Source organism: Anas platyrhynchos, chromosome 10 (genome assembly GCF_047663525.1).
Source record: "Anas platyrhynchos isolate ZD024472 breed Pekin duck chromosome 10, IASCAAS_PekinDuck_T2T, whole genome shotgun sequence".
NCBI classification, from domain to species: Eukaryota; Metazoa; Chordata; class Aves; order Anseriformes; family Anatidae; genus Anas; species Anas platyrhynchos.
The window spans coordinates 10,080,938-10,095,605 of record NC_092596.1 but is presented as its reverse complement, the minus strand read 5'-3'; the positions used below and the strand labels follow the sequence as shown (position 1 = coordinate 10,095,605).

The window sequence follows — 14,668 nt, the reverse complement described above, 5'->3', positions numbered from 1 at the left end:
TTGTCAATGTTTCAGACACAAGCCACAGGGAAATAGCTACATACTTGTCTCAGAAAACCTTGCAGCCCCTAAACATTTCAGTAGCAAACATAGCTTCATCCACAGACCAGGAATGCAGCAATATTAGTACCTGTGTCACAGCTACTTGTTATAAATCAAGAACTCAACTATCTAGGAGCGTACTCCCTCCTACAGTACCTAATCTATGCATCTAATGTCAGGCCAAACATATTGACAGGACCCAACTGGCTGCAGAAACTCTGTTGGCAAACAGCAAAGTTTAAGTGTACTCAAATGGCTGTATGATTAATAATTTACCAAAACGATATTTTAGGTTTTGCCTGGGCACAAGTTTAATTGCTGTTCTTGAAATGCACCGATGGCAAAGTCACCTTTAACATTGATTTTGGTAAGTACAGCAGAACACACTTCCAGGGGGATGGCAAAAGGCTGCAAGAGGAAGCTTTTATTGAGTAGCCTACCAGGAGATCCAGGATACTCGAGCCTGGAATGTCAAATCATTTTGTGAAGCCAGGTTTTTGGAGCAAACATTCAGTGTTAATGACTTTAAAAGCCTCAACCCAGCAGCTCTGGAAAAACAAGAAGCTGACTAGGCTGAAGCAAGAAAAAAAAAAAAAAAGAATTAAGATATTACAAGATAGGTCAGATCCTGGCTGCTATCCGGGCTGCAGCATGTTGAAGTAGATAGGCCTCAAAATGTGAAGGGTGGGTTTGCTGTCCCTAGTCTTACCTAGTCCCTCATTGCCAATTTAATCTCCAAACCATCCAGCACAAGGATGCTTTCTGGGCCCCCTGCAAGTACAGTCACAGCAATGCAGACCAGCAAGCTCTAAGGAGGTGAGGAACTCCTGCCACAGAAATTTCTCTGAATTGCAGCAACATGAGCAACTCTCCTTCAAAGCCATTAATTAGGTCAGTGCTCAGCTGCAACACCTAATTCTTATGAAATCACTGGAAGTAAAGACTTGAGCACAAATCTGAAACCAGGCCACAGATTAATATCCGCCATTCTGCATTAAAAAGGCTCATACACTGCAGAACTGCATTTCTCATTTCACTGGCTAGAAAGGTAGCAAGCCACCTCTTGTACTTCCCTTCTCATTTTTTCTTTTCACCCACAGACCTCCCTAACAGACTGCAGAGGTGGGCACTTCATTTTCAAGCCCAGAAGAAAATACTCATTCAAATAAATAGCTGGTTGTAAACAGCTTAACTAGTTGGTTTATGATGAGGAAAATAGAACTCCACTTCAATTCACAATTATGATAGATGTGTTATTAAACTCATGCTTTCACTTGGACTTCAAGATAACATGACTGGCTCTCCTCAATAGTCACTTGGTATTAAGTAAGGTTTGCAGTTTCACATTCCTGACTTGTATACAATTCCTGCTCAAGCTGAGAGAGAGCTGCTGCCTCCAAGAAAATTCTGCAGCAAAGAATGCATTCAGACCTTACGTGGGTTATATGTGATCAAACCAAGGAGAAAAGAGCTCCTTCACCAGAAAATGCACGTAGTCGCATCAAGAAGTACAGAAGCTCTGCTGGTAAATGGTGAAGATTAAATGTACTCAACAGCCTGACTATATATAAAACAAGAGATCGCTTCTGACTTCTGAAAGCACTAGAGTCTGGAGACTTTTCCCAAGTCAAAGAAAATGAAAAGCATACTGCTAATATGGTAAACATCTTCAGACCATCCAGTTCAAACAGGGGTTACCCCTGTTTCTGCTCTGACCCCTAGCAAGCAATTGGGATTCAAGAACCCAAAGATACCAGAAACAAACCACAGAGCATTACCATCATTCATCATAATAAGCTTATCACAGCATTCTGTAAAGCAATCAGGAAGTGTTTCTTTTGGTTCAAGCAATATACAGACTTTTTAAAAAGACTAATGCTTGGTTGTACTATCAGACTTCATAGAATAGCAATATAATACCACAGGGAAGGTCACAAAGTGCACAGATGCTACAAAAAAATACAACACCAGTAAAGGGATACATTCAGATACTTGAAATATTGTATTAATTACCATGAAAACAAACTGTTTCTTCAAGATACTTCCCAGAATAATGCATAACCCTTAGACAACTGTGTGATGGAGGAGAAAATACTCCACCAAATAACAGACTAAAGTCCAGACAGTCTCTCAAGGGCTGAACGATGACAGGCAAGTTCCACATGTAGCATGCACACTGATAAGCTGATTGACTAATATTCAGTGTTTCAAAGTCTGTTTTGAGACTTCAGAAATACGCTGAAAATCCAGTCAGCTAGTTAACAGAACACTGTGGAGCCACCTTTTTACTAGTTCACCTTCACTAACAAGAACTTTTTTTATTCTTTGCTTATCTTATCCCTGTGAGGTCAATTTTTAGACGCCTTGGTACAAAAAAACAATTGAAAAAACAATTCTGGATTGTCCTGGGTTTCACTTCTACAGAGTAGTACATTTTTTTTTTTTTGCACTATGACAGAAAAGCTTTCTTTGATTCTTATACTGTAAAAAGCACTTTAAGGCTCCTTAATTTCAGTTTGGCTGAAATCATGTGGAACTGGCATGTCATTTGTCAATGTTATTTTTCAATCTAAAGTAAACTCTTTGTGCACATGGAGCCCAAGATAGAAACAGCTTGTCAAGTTGCAAGCCAAGCCAACTGGATTTTCCCAGTACCATCCACCAGAGGCATTAATAACAGCTGCAGCTCTTTGAAAGCCTGAAAGATCAGAACAGAGCAGAACTTCTGCTACTACTCTGTTAAATACCTTTGCAGGAGGAAAGTTTTTTTTTGTATGATTTGATTACAAGCATCTTTTGCAGATCAGTTTCTAGGGCACCCAAGCCTGTTTAGTGTTGCAACAGAGTTCTCACTACGGGGTAGTTCAGACAGAATGAAAGAGGAAATTGAGCAGCAGGAGACAGTATGCTTCCCTGTCCACAGCCATTAGTAAGTGAACATCATCAAGGTAACGGGTTCCATGCCATCCCTCACAATAGGTACTACTACAGAGACAACTCAGCACAACTTCCAGGAGGGGCAATGCTACATCTCACCATCAGATGAGGACTTCAATACTGCTCTTCCAGCTATTCCCTTATTGTATTCTCATGTCACTTCCAGGTGTTGCATAACAACACACACACTCTAAAATGAAGCACTTACAGACCCCAAGACCCCAAGATAAGGCAGACAGCTTAGACGAGGCACAAATAGAGGTTTCAGCCCACTATTAGATGTCTAGTCTGTAAGCATATTGCCAGCTGACTGTCCTCATCCGCGAGATCACACTTAAACAGCAGGATTCCAGAACATCAACTCAACTGAGTTAGGAGCTGTTGTTATAAGCAAGAACCCAGCATTCAACTCTGGCCAAGTTCTCTGTGAACACTGCTGCCATTCACCCCAGTCTCTCCCTGCCAAGAACACTGGTTCTGCATGTTAGCATTTTAGTCAGTCCCAAAGTGTTACCAATGTCCACAAGTGGCCTAAATTTCAACACCTGTGTCCAAATTCTAGCTTCAGATTCATTCAGAAGGATCTCGCTCAAGGGGCCTGCAATCTCCACAACAGCACAGAAACTCGTCAGGGCACATGTTCCTTAAAGGCAGAACATCTCTAAGTATCTAATCCAATCCTGACATAATTCACAAACCAACCTAGAGTAAGATGCTTATGCTACTACTACCTGTAGGAGAGGACTCTAGGAACACTTCTTTCAGAGTTCAGGTACCTCCTGCAAGAAACTTGCAAAGATGCACTACAAATACCCATAGTCTCCTTTGCAACACAGCTGCAAGGGAAGTTCTTGTATCTGAACCACTCAGATCCTGTTCCTCCTGTTGCCCATCACCTTTGACAAATGTCATGCTAGTACTTAATTCTCACCTTTAAGGCTTTTGCTTAAGCCCTGAAGTAGCAGGTGTAAGGTGGGTCTGATCAGACTGAAGACAAAGCTGTGTGCATTAGTTGTATCAGCTGATCAGATAATTGCACAGAGGAGAGTTACTTGGAAACTTAACTCATTAACAATTGCCTGCCTGGGGGTTAAAGAGAACACAACAGTGCCTTTTTTCACCTCCTAATTGAGGCTGTCACTACAGCTCTGAGAAAGCTTTCAGTTAGAAAGAAGCTTTCAACAAGAGGCAGTTTCCTAACTTGTGGTCTACAAAACACGACAGGAGTCATGCACCATTTTGCAGACGCATTTGTAATCGTGTCTCACATTGCAGCTAGCACATAGGCAGCACTACGTGGGAAGTGTGAGGGTCAGCTAAAAGCAGGTTAGCTCTCTCACCTCCTCCAGTACATCAGCATTACTGCTGCACTGCAGTTCAGGGAGTAAAATTGTAGGAAAGAAGTTAGGAAAGCATCATCAGCTGCACTCTCTAGATACAATTAGATAGGTAACATTCCGCTATTCCTTTGAGAAGGAAGATTTTAGCTGTTTAAACATATCTCCCTTAGCAGTTTACAGATTACACACTCTCCTTCCTGTGGAAGGAAGGAATTCAGTGATTTTAGTACTCAAGCACTATTTCAGCCTTAAGATCCACAGCATAGTGGCTCAGGGGGATATTAAGCGATGGCACACACAGAGACAACACTCACCTGTTTCCTGGACTGGGCCCTCGTGATCCTGAACCTCCGAGCAGAATAAAAAATAAAGTAACCCACGGTTGCTGCTGTGACAATGAAAAATGACACCGAGACAAAGAAGATGGAGTAGTGATTCATCAAAGAACCATGCTTTTTCCCCACTTCAATAACCATTGTCACTTTCATGCCACTCTGGATCCTGCGCAAGATCTCCATGCCTTTCATGTTGCTGATCATAATTGCAACAGTGTCTCCTGTACCTGCAAAAGAGAAGGGGAATCCATGCTCAGTTCCCAGGTGCTGCATTACAGTCATCAACTTAGAGGCTCTGGTTCAAGTGCCAAAGAACACATTGGAGAGTTTCTAACCGGCATCAACAGATTTAATACGACTGGGGGAAAAAGCATCATCTCCTCGCACTTGTTCAGCTCAACAGTATAGCAAGCCATATTTAGAATTCATTCCTCTCCATAAAGCTCCTCACTCCCATATGGGACACTCGTCATCATTATTTTAGACAACACTTTGGCAGTTTATATTTTAACGTGCCTTCGAGCTGCACGAAATTAAGAAGAAATCCTACAGACATAGCAAGGTCACTAGGGATTGAGCTCCTGGAGATAGCGCCCAGATGCCAGGCACAGAGCTGGTGGCTTAGGGATGTTTCCTGTAATATATCTGCCTCCCTCCCTGCTCTGCTGCTAGTTCTTAACTAAATTTAACAGCACTGTTGAGTACTTATCCAGACACCAAACGATCAAAGAGAGATCAGCCTCTGCTCCTGCATTTTCAGAAGCAACTGAAGAACATTTGAGTGAAATTTAGTGGTGAATATAAATGCTGCAGGTTTCTAAGGCAAGTTCAGAGGGATGCCAATACTGAGGTGCGCTTGGCTTTTAAACTGTGAGTGGCAGACTAAGCCCCATCCAGATTTTAACATCAGGGTTCATTCCTTGATCATACATCATGGCAAAACGTCAGAGGAAGGAAGAGTTTTATGGCTGGAAGAAACTTCAAGCAACGTTGGTCACAAATATTGACTTGAATAAGGCTGTTTTCATTTCAAGTGGCAAATGCTGAGGACCTTCCATACTATTTGTAGGAATTTGAGGCAGTCTCAACACAGCAAAAAAGTTCTTAGGGGAAAAAAGGAGAAAAGATGTGTAAGCAGTCCCTGGTCTCTCTAAACCAAATAGAAGATTTGAAGATTAGCCGGTAAGGAGTCCCACTGAATTAAATCATCAGCTGCACAACATTCATAATATATTACACAGCGAAGGAATAAAGGCTGTTACAGAAGTGCTATTTTTAGCTAACCTCCCAGCCAAACCAGTTTTATTGGTGAGACCAATTTTTTTTTTCCCCTCCATTAAGAGAAACCTCATCCAACTTTCAGCTATCAAAACTAGAATTGGTGTTAAACCACAAAGGCTCTCATTTTAAAAAGCACTTATTAATTTTCCAGCTTGCTCATGTAATGCCTTTGATCCGAGATGTCTAAGCATGATGTCTAGCAATTCTCCCCAGTGAGAACTCATCTTTTATTCAGAAAGCTCCCTGTAATGAGAAGGGCATCTCACAGTGAGGTGGGGGGAGGGAAATAAGTCAGACTGCACCTACCATCCTTTATGATGAGCTGGGATTTATAAGCCAGTTATAAAGTGAGCTGGAAGGAGGTGGTAGGAACAAGAAAAGAATTAAGCATGGGTCAGGTCAGGAACTGAGACTTATTACTTTCGTAAGCGTAGAGGAAAAGCGTGGGAGAAGAGGTTGACACAACAAGAAAATAAAAAGCTTGCCAAAAGGCTTGTTCTGCCTTATTCCCCTCCACTTCTACATGCCTCACCAGTCAAATACAGCTTGTGGTGAAGAGCAATGCAACACACAGTACAGGGATTTGTGTTAATGAAATGTCACCACCAACCTGCAAAGCCATTTCAACTACCAAGTCAGCAGTTGTGATGAAGTTTTACACCCTTAAAAAAAATAATCTTAATTCTATTGAAGTTTCAGGCTAATCAGTTCACCAGGATGTTATTAGAAGACAACGTTAAGCTCTGTCCTGGTACCTTTCACACACACCCCAGAGACTTCTCACAATTTCAGCTGCTTTGGATCAAAACGTGTGTGCTCATCTGGTCTAGTTCAAATCATTGACTGCAGCTATTGAAGAAAGGAAGTTTAGGTGGGTGTTTTCTGCTCCGCCTCATTCATTCAAGCACCCTCGCTGCAAGCCACAAGCTGCTGGCCTCTTTTCCTCCTGTCACTGCAACCCTTAATGCATACTCACACCCATGGGGGGTGGAGGAGGGAAGACATTGTTTCATGAAGGAGCAGACTGGTGATGTATTGGGGTCAGGTTTTAGGCATGGCCAGTTGTGGCAACAATTAGATTTATTTATTGATTTATTTTTACCAACAATGAAGAAAGCACAGCTTTTAAGAGATTTGACACTGCAGGAACTAAGGCAGAACGTAGAGGACAGTAATGTCCATCAGCATCTGCACTGCTGCCCCTTAGAACAAAACCCTGCTGACATACGTCAGCATCCATCTTCAACATTCTGTACTGCAGGTACAAGCTTTTAAGACCAACAATTCATTTCTAAAGGCACTTACCGGTGAGCTAACCTGACAGCACACGGTTAACCCAACACCTTGTGCCAGCAGTCAGTGCTGTTCCTGGATTCCTTTCCCATATTTCAGAGGATGGTTGACCTGGGCCACTAGTAGCACAGGCATTTGGTCACTTTAGAAGCTCCTTTTGGACAAAATAAGGCTCTGGCACCGATACAGAGGGCCTGTCAGGGGAGCATCTGAAGTTCCTTTTGGCAAGCAGAGGTTTTATAGGACACTGTGTTGGCCTGAAGCTAAGCTAGAAGCCCAGGAGCCGTGATTACACACACCGCTGTGCTGCGAGAATAAAAAGCAGCTAGCACAACCCCCACTCAGTGCTTCCTGAGCTGCTGGAAGGATCCCATCATGGCACATACTTAAACATGCCTGTGGCCAGGAAGCCACCAACTGGACAGAGGCTTCTGACCATGCTTGGGCATCTCACAAGGAGTGAGCTATTTGAGGGGACACCTGAAGAGGTGCCTCAACCAGCTGCTGCCCTGAACTGTCAGCTTCTCTCTAGACTCCAGCAAAGGAAGAGGAAAGTCAACCACCTGTGCATGACAGAAACCTCAAAGAAACCCCCAAGCCCTAAACCAGAAGTCAATTTTTGTGATTCAAACAAGGCTTCCTGTGGGAGTTTAAGGGAAGTTAGAAGGTATGATTAAGCTGCTGCCTGTTTAGTTAATAATAGGGTCACATTGCTAAACAGAAGCAAAATCTGTTGAGTTAAACATTTCCCAGCTCTCTCCTTTCCTGTCTCCTATGAAATTGAAGTGGAAAAGTTACTCAAGTCTTCAGACAAATGCAATCTGCCTCTGTAGGTCTGGACTTCTGCAAAAGCTTCCCCCCAAATGATGGCAGCCCACAGGTCAAAATCTGAAAGATGCCAGTCTGCAGACATTGGTTGGCACAACAACTAAAATGGTTTGTTGGAGTGGAAGGAGAAGAGCTGGAACAAGCACATTTGGCACACAGGAAGGAGTACATGACTAGAGATCAAAGTTTTACTCTTCCTGTATCAGGTTTACTTAGATGCAGAGTGGAGTTTCATCTATTTATACCAATATAAATAGATATATTAAACCCTGCCCTGCAAAGGCCCTCCTTGTTCTGCCATTACACTTCTGCTACCCTGTAAGCATGAAGTTACAGGTCTAGCAATTCAGAGGAGAAATGCAGCATGCAAGACGTGCTTATAACTGGCACTATTGACTTTTGCACAGCAAACACCTGCTTTTTCCACAACAAGGGGATTACCGTCGCCTGGTGCTACTCCTGCGTGCGCTACAGAGAAATCAGTTCTGAACCACTGCCCTGTGTGGGGGGACTCTGTGGCAGATCCATGCTGGGCACACAGCTACCATCAACTCTCACCTCACAGAAGCAGCTCCAAGGAGCTGTCACAACATGCTCAGGGGCAAAACTACAAGCTGATTCCCAGAGAGATGATTTTCAGGCTTCTAACATTGCTTTCCTTCCACACCCATGCAAGTGAATGAATGAGAAGCTCTAGCAGCTTGGGGGAACTACCTCCTTCTCAGGCACAGGTGAGTACAGCTGCAACCTTTGGAAACACCTTAACCAGGTTTACCTGGGTGTTAGTGATTTTTTTTTTTTCTCCTTTTCTTTCTCCTTCAACTGAAAATGAAACTGCTTTTCACAGCTATTGATCATTTATAGACACTATTGAGTATTCCTCTCTCACTTCCCTGCTGGGACCCATTACAGTTGTTCTTCCCTTCAGGCACTTACTGCAGCCTCCAGTGGGTCTGGGGAATTCACAGAGACAGGGATTCAAAGGAATTTCATAAGGAATGCACCAGGTTTTCCAGTATTTACAGGCTCTATGACTGAAAGCTTTCTGTCCAGCCCACCAAGCTCACTATTCTTACAGCATTTTTATTACACCAAAAGAAAATAAAACACTAGAAAGGAGCCCTACCAGCACTCCAGGTAGAATGAATACAACAGCCCTCCAAGAGCACAGCTGCTAGGTATGTGTGTAAACACAACAGGAAGATTTCCTTACCTGGGATGAAAGCATAACGCTATCTCAATAATAATTAAAATTTAGCCCTACGTTTCCACAGTGAGCAGCTGCTGGCACTCACTGCATGAGAGCATCTGACCAAGCACCAAAACTTTGGGTTTCACCAAAACTTGTCCCATTGCTACTGTCACAACAATCATCCCTTCCAAGCCAGCTTTGGTAAGCAAACCTTCCCCTTAGGAGAAGGGGATGTTGTTACAGTGATGTGTTCTCCAGGGTAAAACCCTGCCTCCTGGACGCTCCTGTACAGGCTCCTACAAGTTTAAACCACTCCACACACAGCAGCCAAAGACGAGGAAATGCCTTTTGTGCATGCCTTTCCTCCTCACAGAGCCACAGCAAAGTTGAAGTTAAACTCTGCTGTTGCACTTTCAGATCTTCGCTTTTTCTTCCACATCATAGGGGAAGAAAACAGAACTTCGCTGTCCTTGTGTTACTCAATCTAGCTTTTGCATTGTGCAGTTAATAAAAATGAAACACAACATGGGAAGGGAAGACAGCCTCTGGTAATTTAAAATCTTTGCTGTGTTACCAGGACCCTTCTAATTAAGGCCATATTTAAGCTCCCCAGCTAATTAACTGCAGGAAAACAAATTCACTTTTAAAGAAAACTTTTCAAGCACTGGACATCAAGGAGCCTTTGTTTCATTCCCACATTTTCTCATTCACCACCTGAATTCCATAACCAAGAAAACAGAACTGGCAACACCTGCTTTATGACCGTACACTCCTTTTGGGTACGGCACACTTTAACATCTAGCATGCCAGTCACGAACAAAACATCATACAGCTCTGCATCTTCGATAAAAGCTTCAGTTATTAAAGTTGCCATCATTACACATCTACTCCACAGCTGACTTAAACACACCAGTGCTGTTACTCTCTAGTATCTAATGCCACCAAGAACACAATTCAGTCTAATGTTTTCGCTGCACAATGCTTCAGTGTAACATTGACAAATGCAGACTTTTACGAGACCCTGACAGAGCTTTTTGAAGTGAATAATTAGCTTCCAATTTATGACAGGTTTGCATATCAGAGCTAACTCAGGAACTGCCGTGGCTCTTCTAGTCTCACTTAAAATTGTTTCCTCAGCTTGTTCAGTTAAAACTAGACATTGGAACTGGTCTGCATTGTCTAAACTTGCTCTAAATTCAGTTCAGGTCAACTTATGAAAGCCCCTTTCATTTGAGTTTGAAAGCATATTAATAACCTGGGGTAAATTTAATAGGTCTTTAAGTGCAGCTTTTCTTGGGCAGCAAAGGCCTAACCCCTGTCATGCCTCTGGTGGCACTCGCTACAAACAGGCCGCAAGACAGCCTGAAGGACCCTTCCCATCTGGGGGCAAACCTAGCTACCACATCATCGGCAAAAGCATTTGAAGAAGGCAATAGTTTTGTAGCCATTCTGAAGAAATATAATTAGGAAAGTTACTTCAGAAAAGTTACCTCAGAAAAAAGGGGAAAAAAAGCTAGGATATCACACACATAAGCTACAAAATTTCAGATTCAGTCTCATTTCCCACCCCTTGACAAATGTCTGAAGTTTTGCATCATGTTTGAGGGCAGTGAAATTAAATGTCAATGCTTTCCACAGCATTACTTCACTCTGTCCAGAGAGCGCCTTGTGCAACCAACAAACCCCCGCAGCACCGTTTCAGCTTCCTCACCCCAGAAGCAGCCCCACACCAGCCTGCACTCGTGGTCTGGATGATATTAACAATATTTAACCCAGGATCCAACCAATGCTATGTTTTCTTTAAGATTTGACTTCAATATTCAAGGGAAGCCATTTCATGGAAGTGACTGAAGGAGGAGGAAAGCAAGCAGTGCAGTGCAGCTATCTGAAAGTTAAACATTATCCTCCCCCTGTGTAAAAAGCTTTCTGACAGGCTAACTGCAAGCTGTTTAATATTGCAATGGCAGAGTGAGTCGAAATGAACCAAGAATTTAAAAAATAATAAAAATGGAGTATCATGTTTTTGTCTAACAAAGAAATTAAGCAGCAATTCAGTATAGCAATGAACTGTTTTCTCTCAGTGTGTTAGGAGGACTGAGAAATGAAGATGCAATTATTAACGGATTAAAGGCTGCAGGCATTCTGCTACAGCTGAGTAAGTTCTGCCAGAGAACTCCTCGAGGATGAAAGATTTCATTTTTAAAGAGCGTGCATGATCTTGCAGAGAAGTCTTCAGAGAACGCAGTCACACAAGAACTGTTCGAAGCACCATGGCAATAACCCATCACCCCCTTCCCCAGCGCTATGAAAACCCCAGCTGAATACCACGTAAGCCACATGCTCAGAAAAAGCAGAATGGAAGAAATTTACTTTTCATTTCAGTTGCTTCACATACCAAATAGAAAAAAAAAAAAAAAAAGCAGTAAAAAAGCAGACTTCTGAGTTTAATTTTGCAAGGAGAGGAAAAGCTCTTCTTCCCCAAAGCAGAATCGCTTTCTGGAGACTAAGGAGATGAAATACAAATCCTGGTTCTGGTAAGGTGGTGGCTAAATCCTCGCTTTTATCAATGTGATATGGTATCTGAAACACACAAGATCAGAACTGACTGTGCCTTCAGCCTCAGAGGAGCTAGCACTCCCCAGGCTTTCTTTAGCCACCCAGACATCCCTCCCACCCACAACATGATCAAAAAGGCATTAGGCAATGAAGCCATCTCCTGCACTGTAACATGAAAGGCAGTCAGTTGACTCTCCAAGCAGTTTCCTACCACCTCAGCACGCCTGCCTGTTCAGGCAGGTGAGAACAGCATTTATTACTCTGCCTTTCAGGTTTTAAAAGTGTAACATTTTGCATAGTGCTTACCTCACTGTATTGAAATAGCACAAAACAGGGAATTTCTGGCAGTTGTCAAACAAGCTGGTACAAGTTTACCATTATGTTATAGTACATAGGGAACATTAACAGTGTATGCACACCGAGCCCATATTCTGGACGTGATGTAATTCCCCTTGGGTGTAGGATCAGCACTGCACACAAAGCCCATTGTGCCCAGCATCATATCATGCTATGAGCATGAGCTTCACACCTGGCCCCAGACAAACACTGTGAAGGCATGAAGCCCGCATCCTAGCTCTTCGCTAATAAAAGGTAAAAGGTTTACAAAAAATAATATTGCTTTCAACCACATACACAAGGCCAAGTCTTTATTGGTAATGCCGATCTGACCAAACATCACCTGTCCCAGCACTTATCTTCATTTGTAGATGCTCTTAGAGGAAATTTCATCTTCACAGCTTTATTGCAATGCGATAAGCTCTCCCCTTTGCAGGAGGGAAGGGTGATTGAACTCCTTCCAGGAGCAATTTAAACCTGGATAAGCTGACACATACGCAGTCCTGTCCCTCCCCTTCCACTCCTCCTTTGCTCTCTCCACCCCAAACATTACCTGGTTCAAGATAAAAGAATCACTCACTTCCAGGCTACTTCTCAGTTATTTAAAGCAACAGCCCCTTATGACCCCAGTTTTGATTGGGTTCTTGCTCACACTCACATAAGCTTAATGAAACCCACTTGCAGCGTGCTTTACTTGGCAGCTAACACTACTCCTGATCTCTTTCTCAGTCTTTCAAACTACACAGGTAAATCCAAAACAGCAAGACACTCGAAAAAAGTTGGAAAAAAAAATCGACAGGAGTAGGCAGCAATAGCCAGAGGTTCAAAAAGAAGAGTAAGTTAAGGAGCAGGAATAACACAGAAATTTAAAGCTGAGGGAAAACCTTAGAAGATCCTGAGCATGGTGAGGACAAAAATGGGGAGAAGAGAAACCCTTGCTAACTGGTAGTTGTGCCCACAGCACAGGCTTGGCCTGGAAACACAAGTCTCCTTTGGCCTGAGCAGCACATCGTCCTCCCAGATGCTACATTTACTTGTGGGACCATGCTGCTTGGGAAGAGCCATCCATGTTTGCCCTGGGAGGGTGTTCAGTGAGGTTGGCCTCCAGACCAGACACAACCATTACTGCAGATAAGGAAGATTTCCATGCTACGAAGCATGGCAACCTTTTACCGAACAGGCTTAGTGTCTAAAAGCAACACACACGGACCAAACAGTTTTAAATAACGTGAGCCTGCAGATCCTCCCAATGGGTACTGGAGCTGGAAACCAGCATGCATCCTGTTTGGTTTAAATAGCATTAAAAGCAATGACTTGCCAAGTGAGTCTGATCGTCATCCTTCCCACCACCCCTTCTGAGCCTTTAAGACTTGTACAAATGCTGCCAGGCCCTAAATCTTCGAACATGAAATCATCCTTTAAAGCAGCAGCCAAGACAGTATACTTGTTAAGGGCACTGCAATGTGAAGAGAGCTGTCATGCAGATCTCATTCATGCCTTTTGGTCTGTGGCACTGGCAAGATTGAAATACCACCTCTCAATCCCACAAACAGCATTTAAAGCCCTCTGGAGAAACACCAATCAACACTCCTTAGTGAGAATTCTGCAGTAACTATATTCAGCAATGCTCAGCAGTTTTGATTTAGTAAATACATTGCTCACCCTCTTCAAGTGAATCACAGAATGGTTTGGGTTGGAAGGGACCTTAAAGTCCACCTGGTTCCAACCCCATGCCATGGGCAGGGACACCTCACACCAGACCAGGTTGACCAAAGCCCAACCCAGCCTGGCCTTGAACACCTCCAGGGATGGGGCATCCACAGCTTCTCTGGGCAGCCCATTCAGTGCCTCACCACTCTGAGTAAAGAATTTCTTCCTTCTATCTAATCTAAACCTACCCATTACTCCTTGTCCTCTTCACTACACCCCCTGATAAAAGAGTCCCTCCTCAGTCTGCTGCTAACATCCCTGCTTTATCGTACTCGTAGCAGGTAAGTACCACTGGAAATCAGCAAATTTGAGGCAGCTGATGATAACAGAAGTCAGCACAATGTAAGCCAGAAGGCATCTGTCCACAGAAAGACAGGGCACATTTGATACAGTCGGGAAAAGCACTGAGCCCGACCGCTGTTTGCTCAGCGGCACATTCAGGGCTGGAGGCAAACAAGCAGCGTCATTGTTTTAGGGCCGCGTGCCCCGCACAATGAAGCCTCTGCTGCCACAGCTGTCACTTTGAATTTTAATTCATCCTTCTACATTTCAACAGCCCAGGAAACCCAAGGAGCAAGGGTACTTAACAGACCTGTTCTGGGCTGTTTAAGGGATTGGTGCCTACCTTGTATATTTTTCCATGGTACAAAGGTACCTAAGTCGGATGAGAAAGTGCAATGTCAGGGTGAGCTGTCAGCAGCAGCAACCAACCTGCTCTCCTCCTCAGATCCTCTCCCAGCTGCTCACAGACCTGTCCCAGGGGAAACCCCAACTATCGCACCCCACATACCCTGCAGATGTGAGATTAGGCCCACCAG

General features: G+C 43.5%; 1 protein-coding gene across 2 annotated transcripts in view; it reads right to left on the bottom strand.

The window, feature by feature from the left end:
* The window catches only part of RNF128 (ring finger protein 128), a 41,015-nt gene that overhangs the window by 9,329 nt on the left and 17,018 nt on the right, over positions 1 to 14,668 (bottom strand). For both annotated transcript variants that reach the window (XM_005020473.6, XM_027465163.3), the window contains exon 2: positions 4,634 to 4,881. In XM_005020473.6, the coding sequence (XP_005020530.2) occupies positions 4,634 to 4,881 (248 nt within the window). The remainder of the gene's footprint in view (positions 1 to 4,633; positions 4,882 to 14,668) is intronic.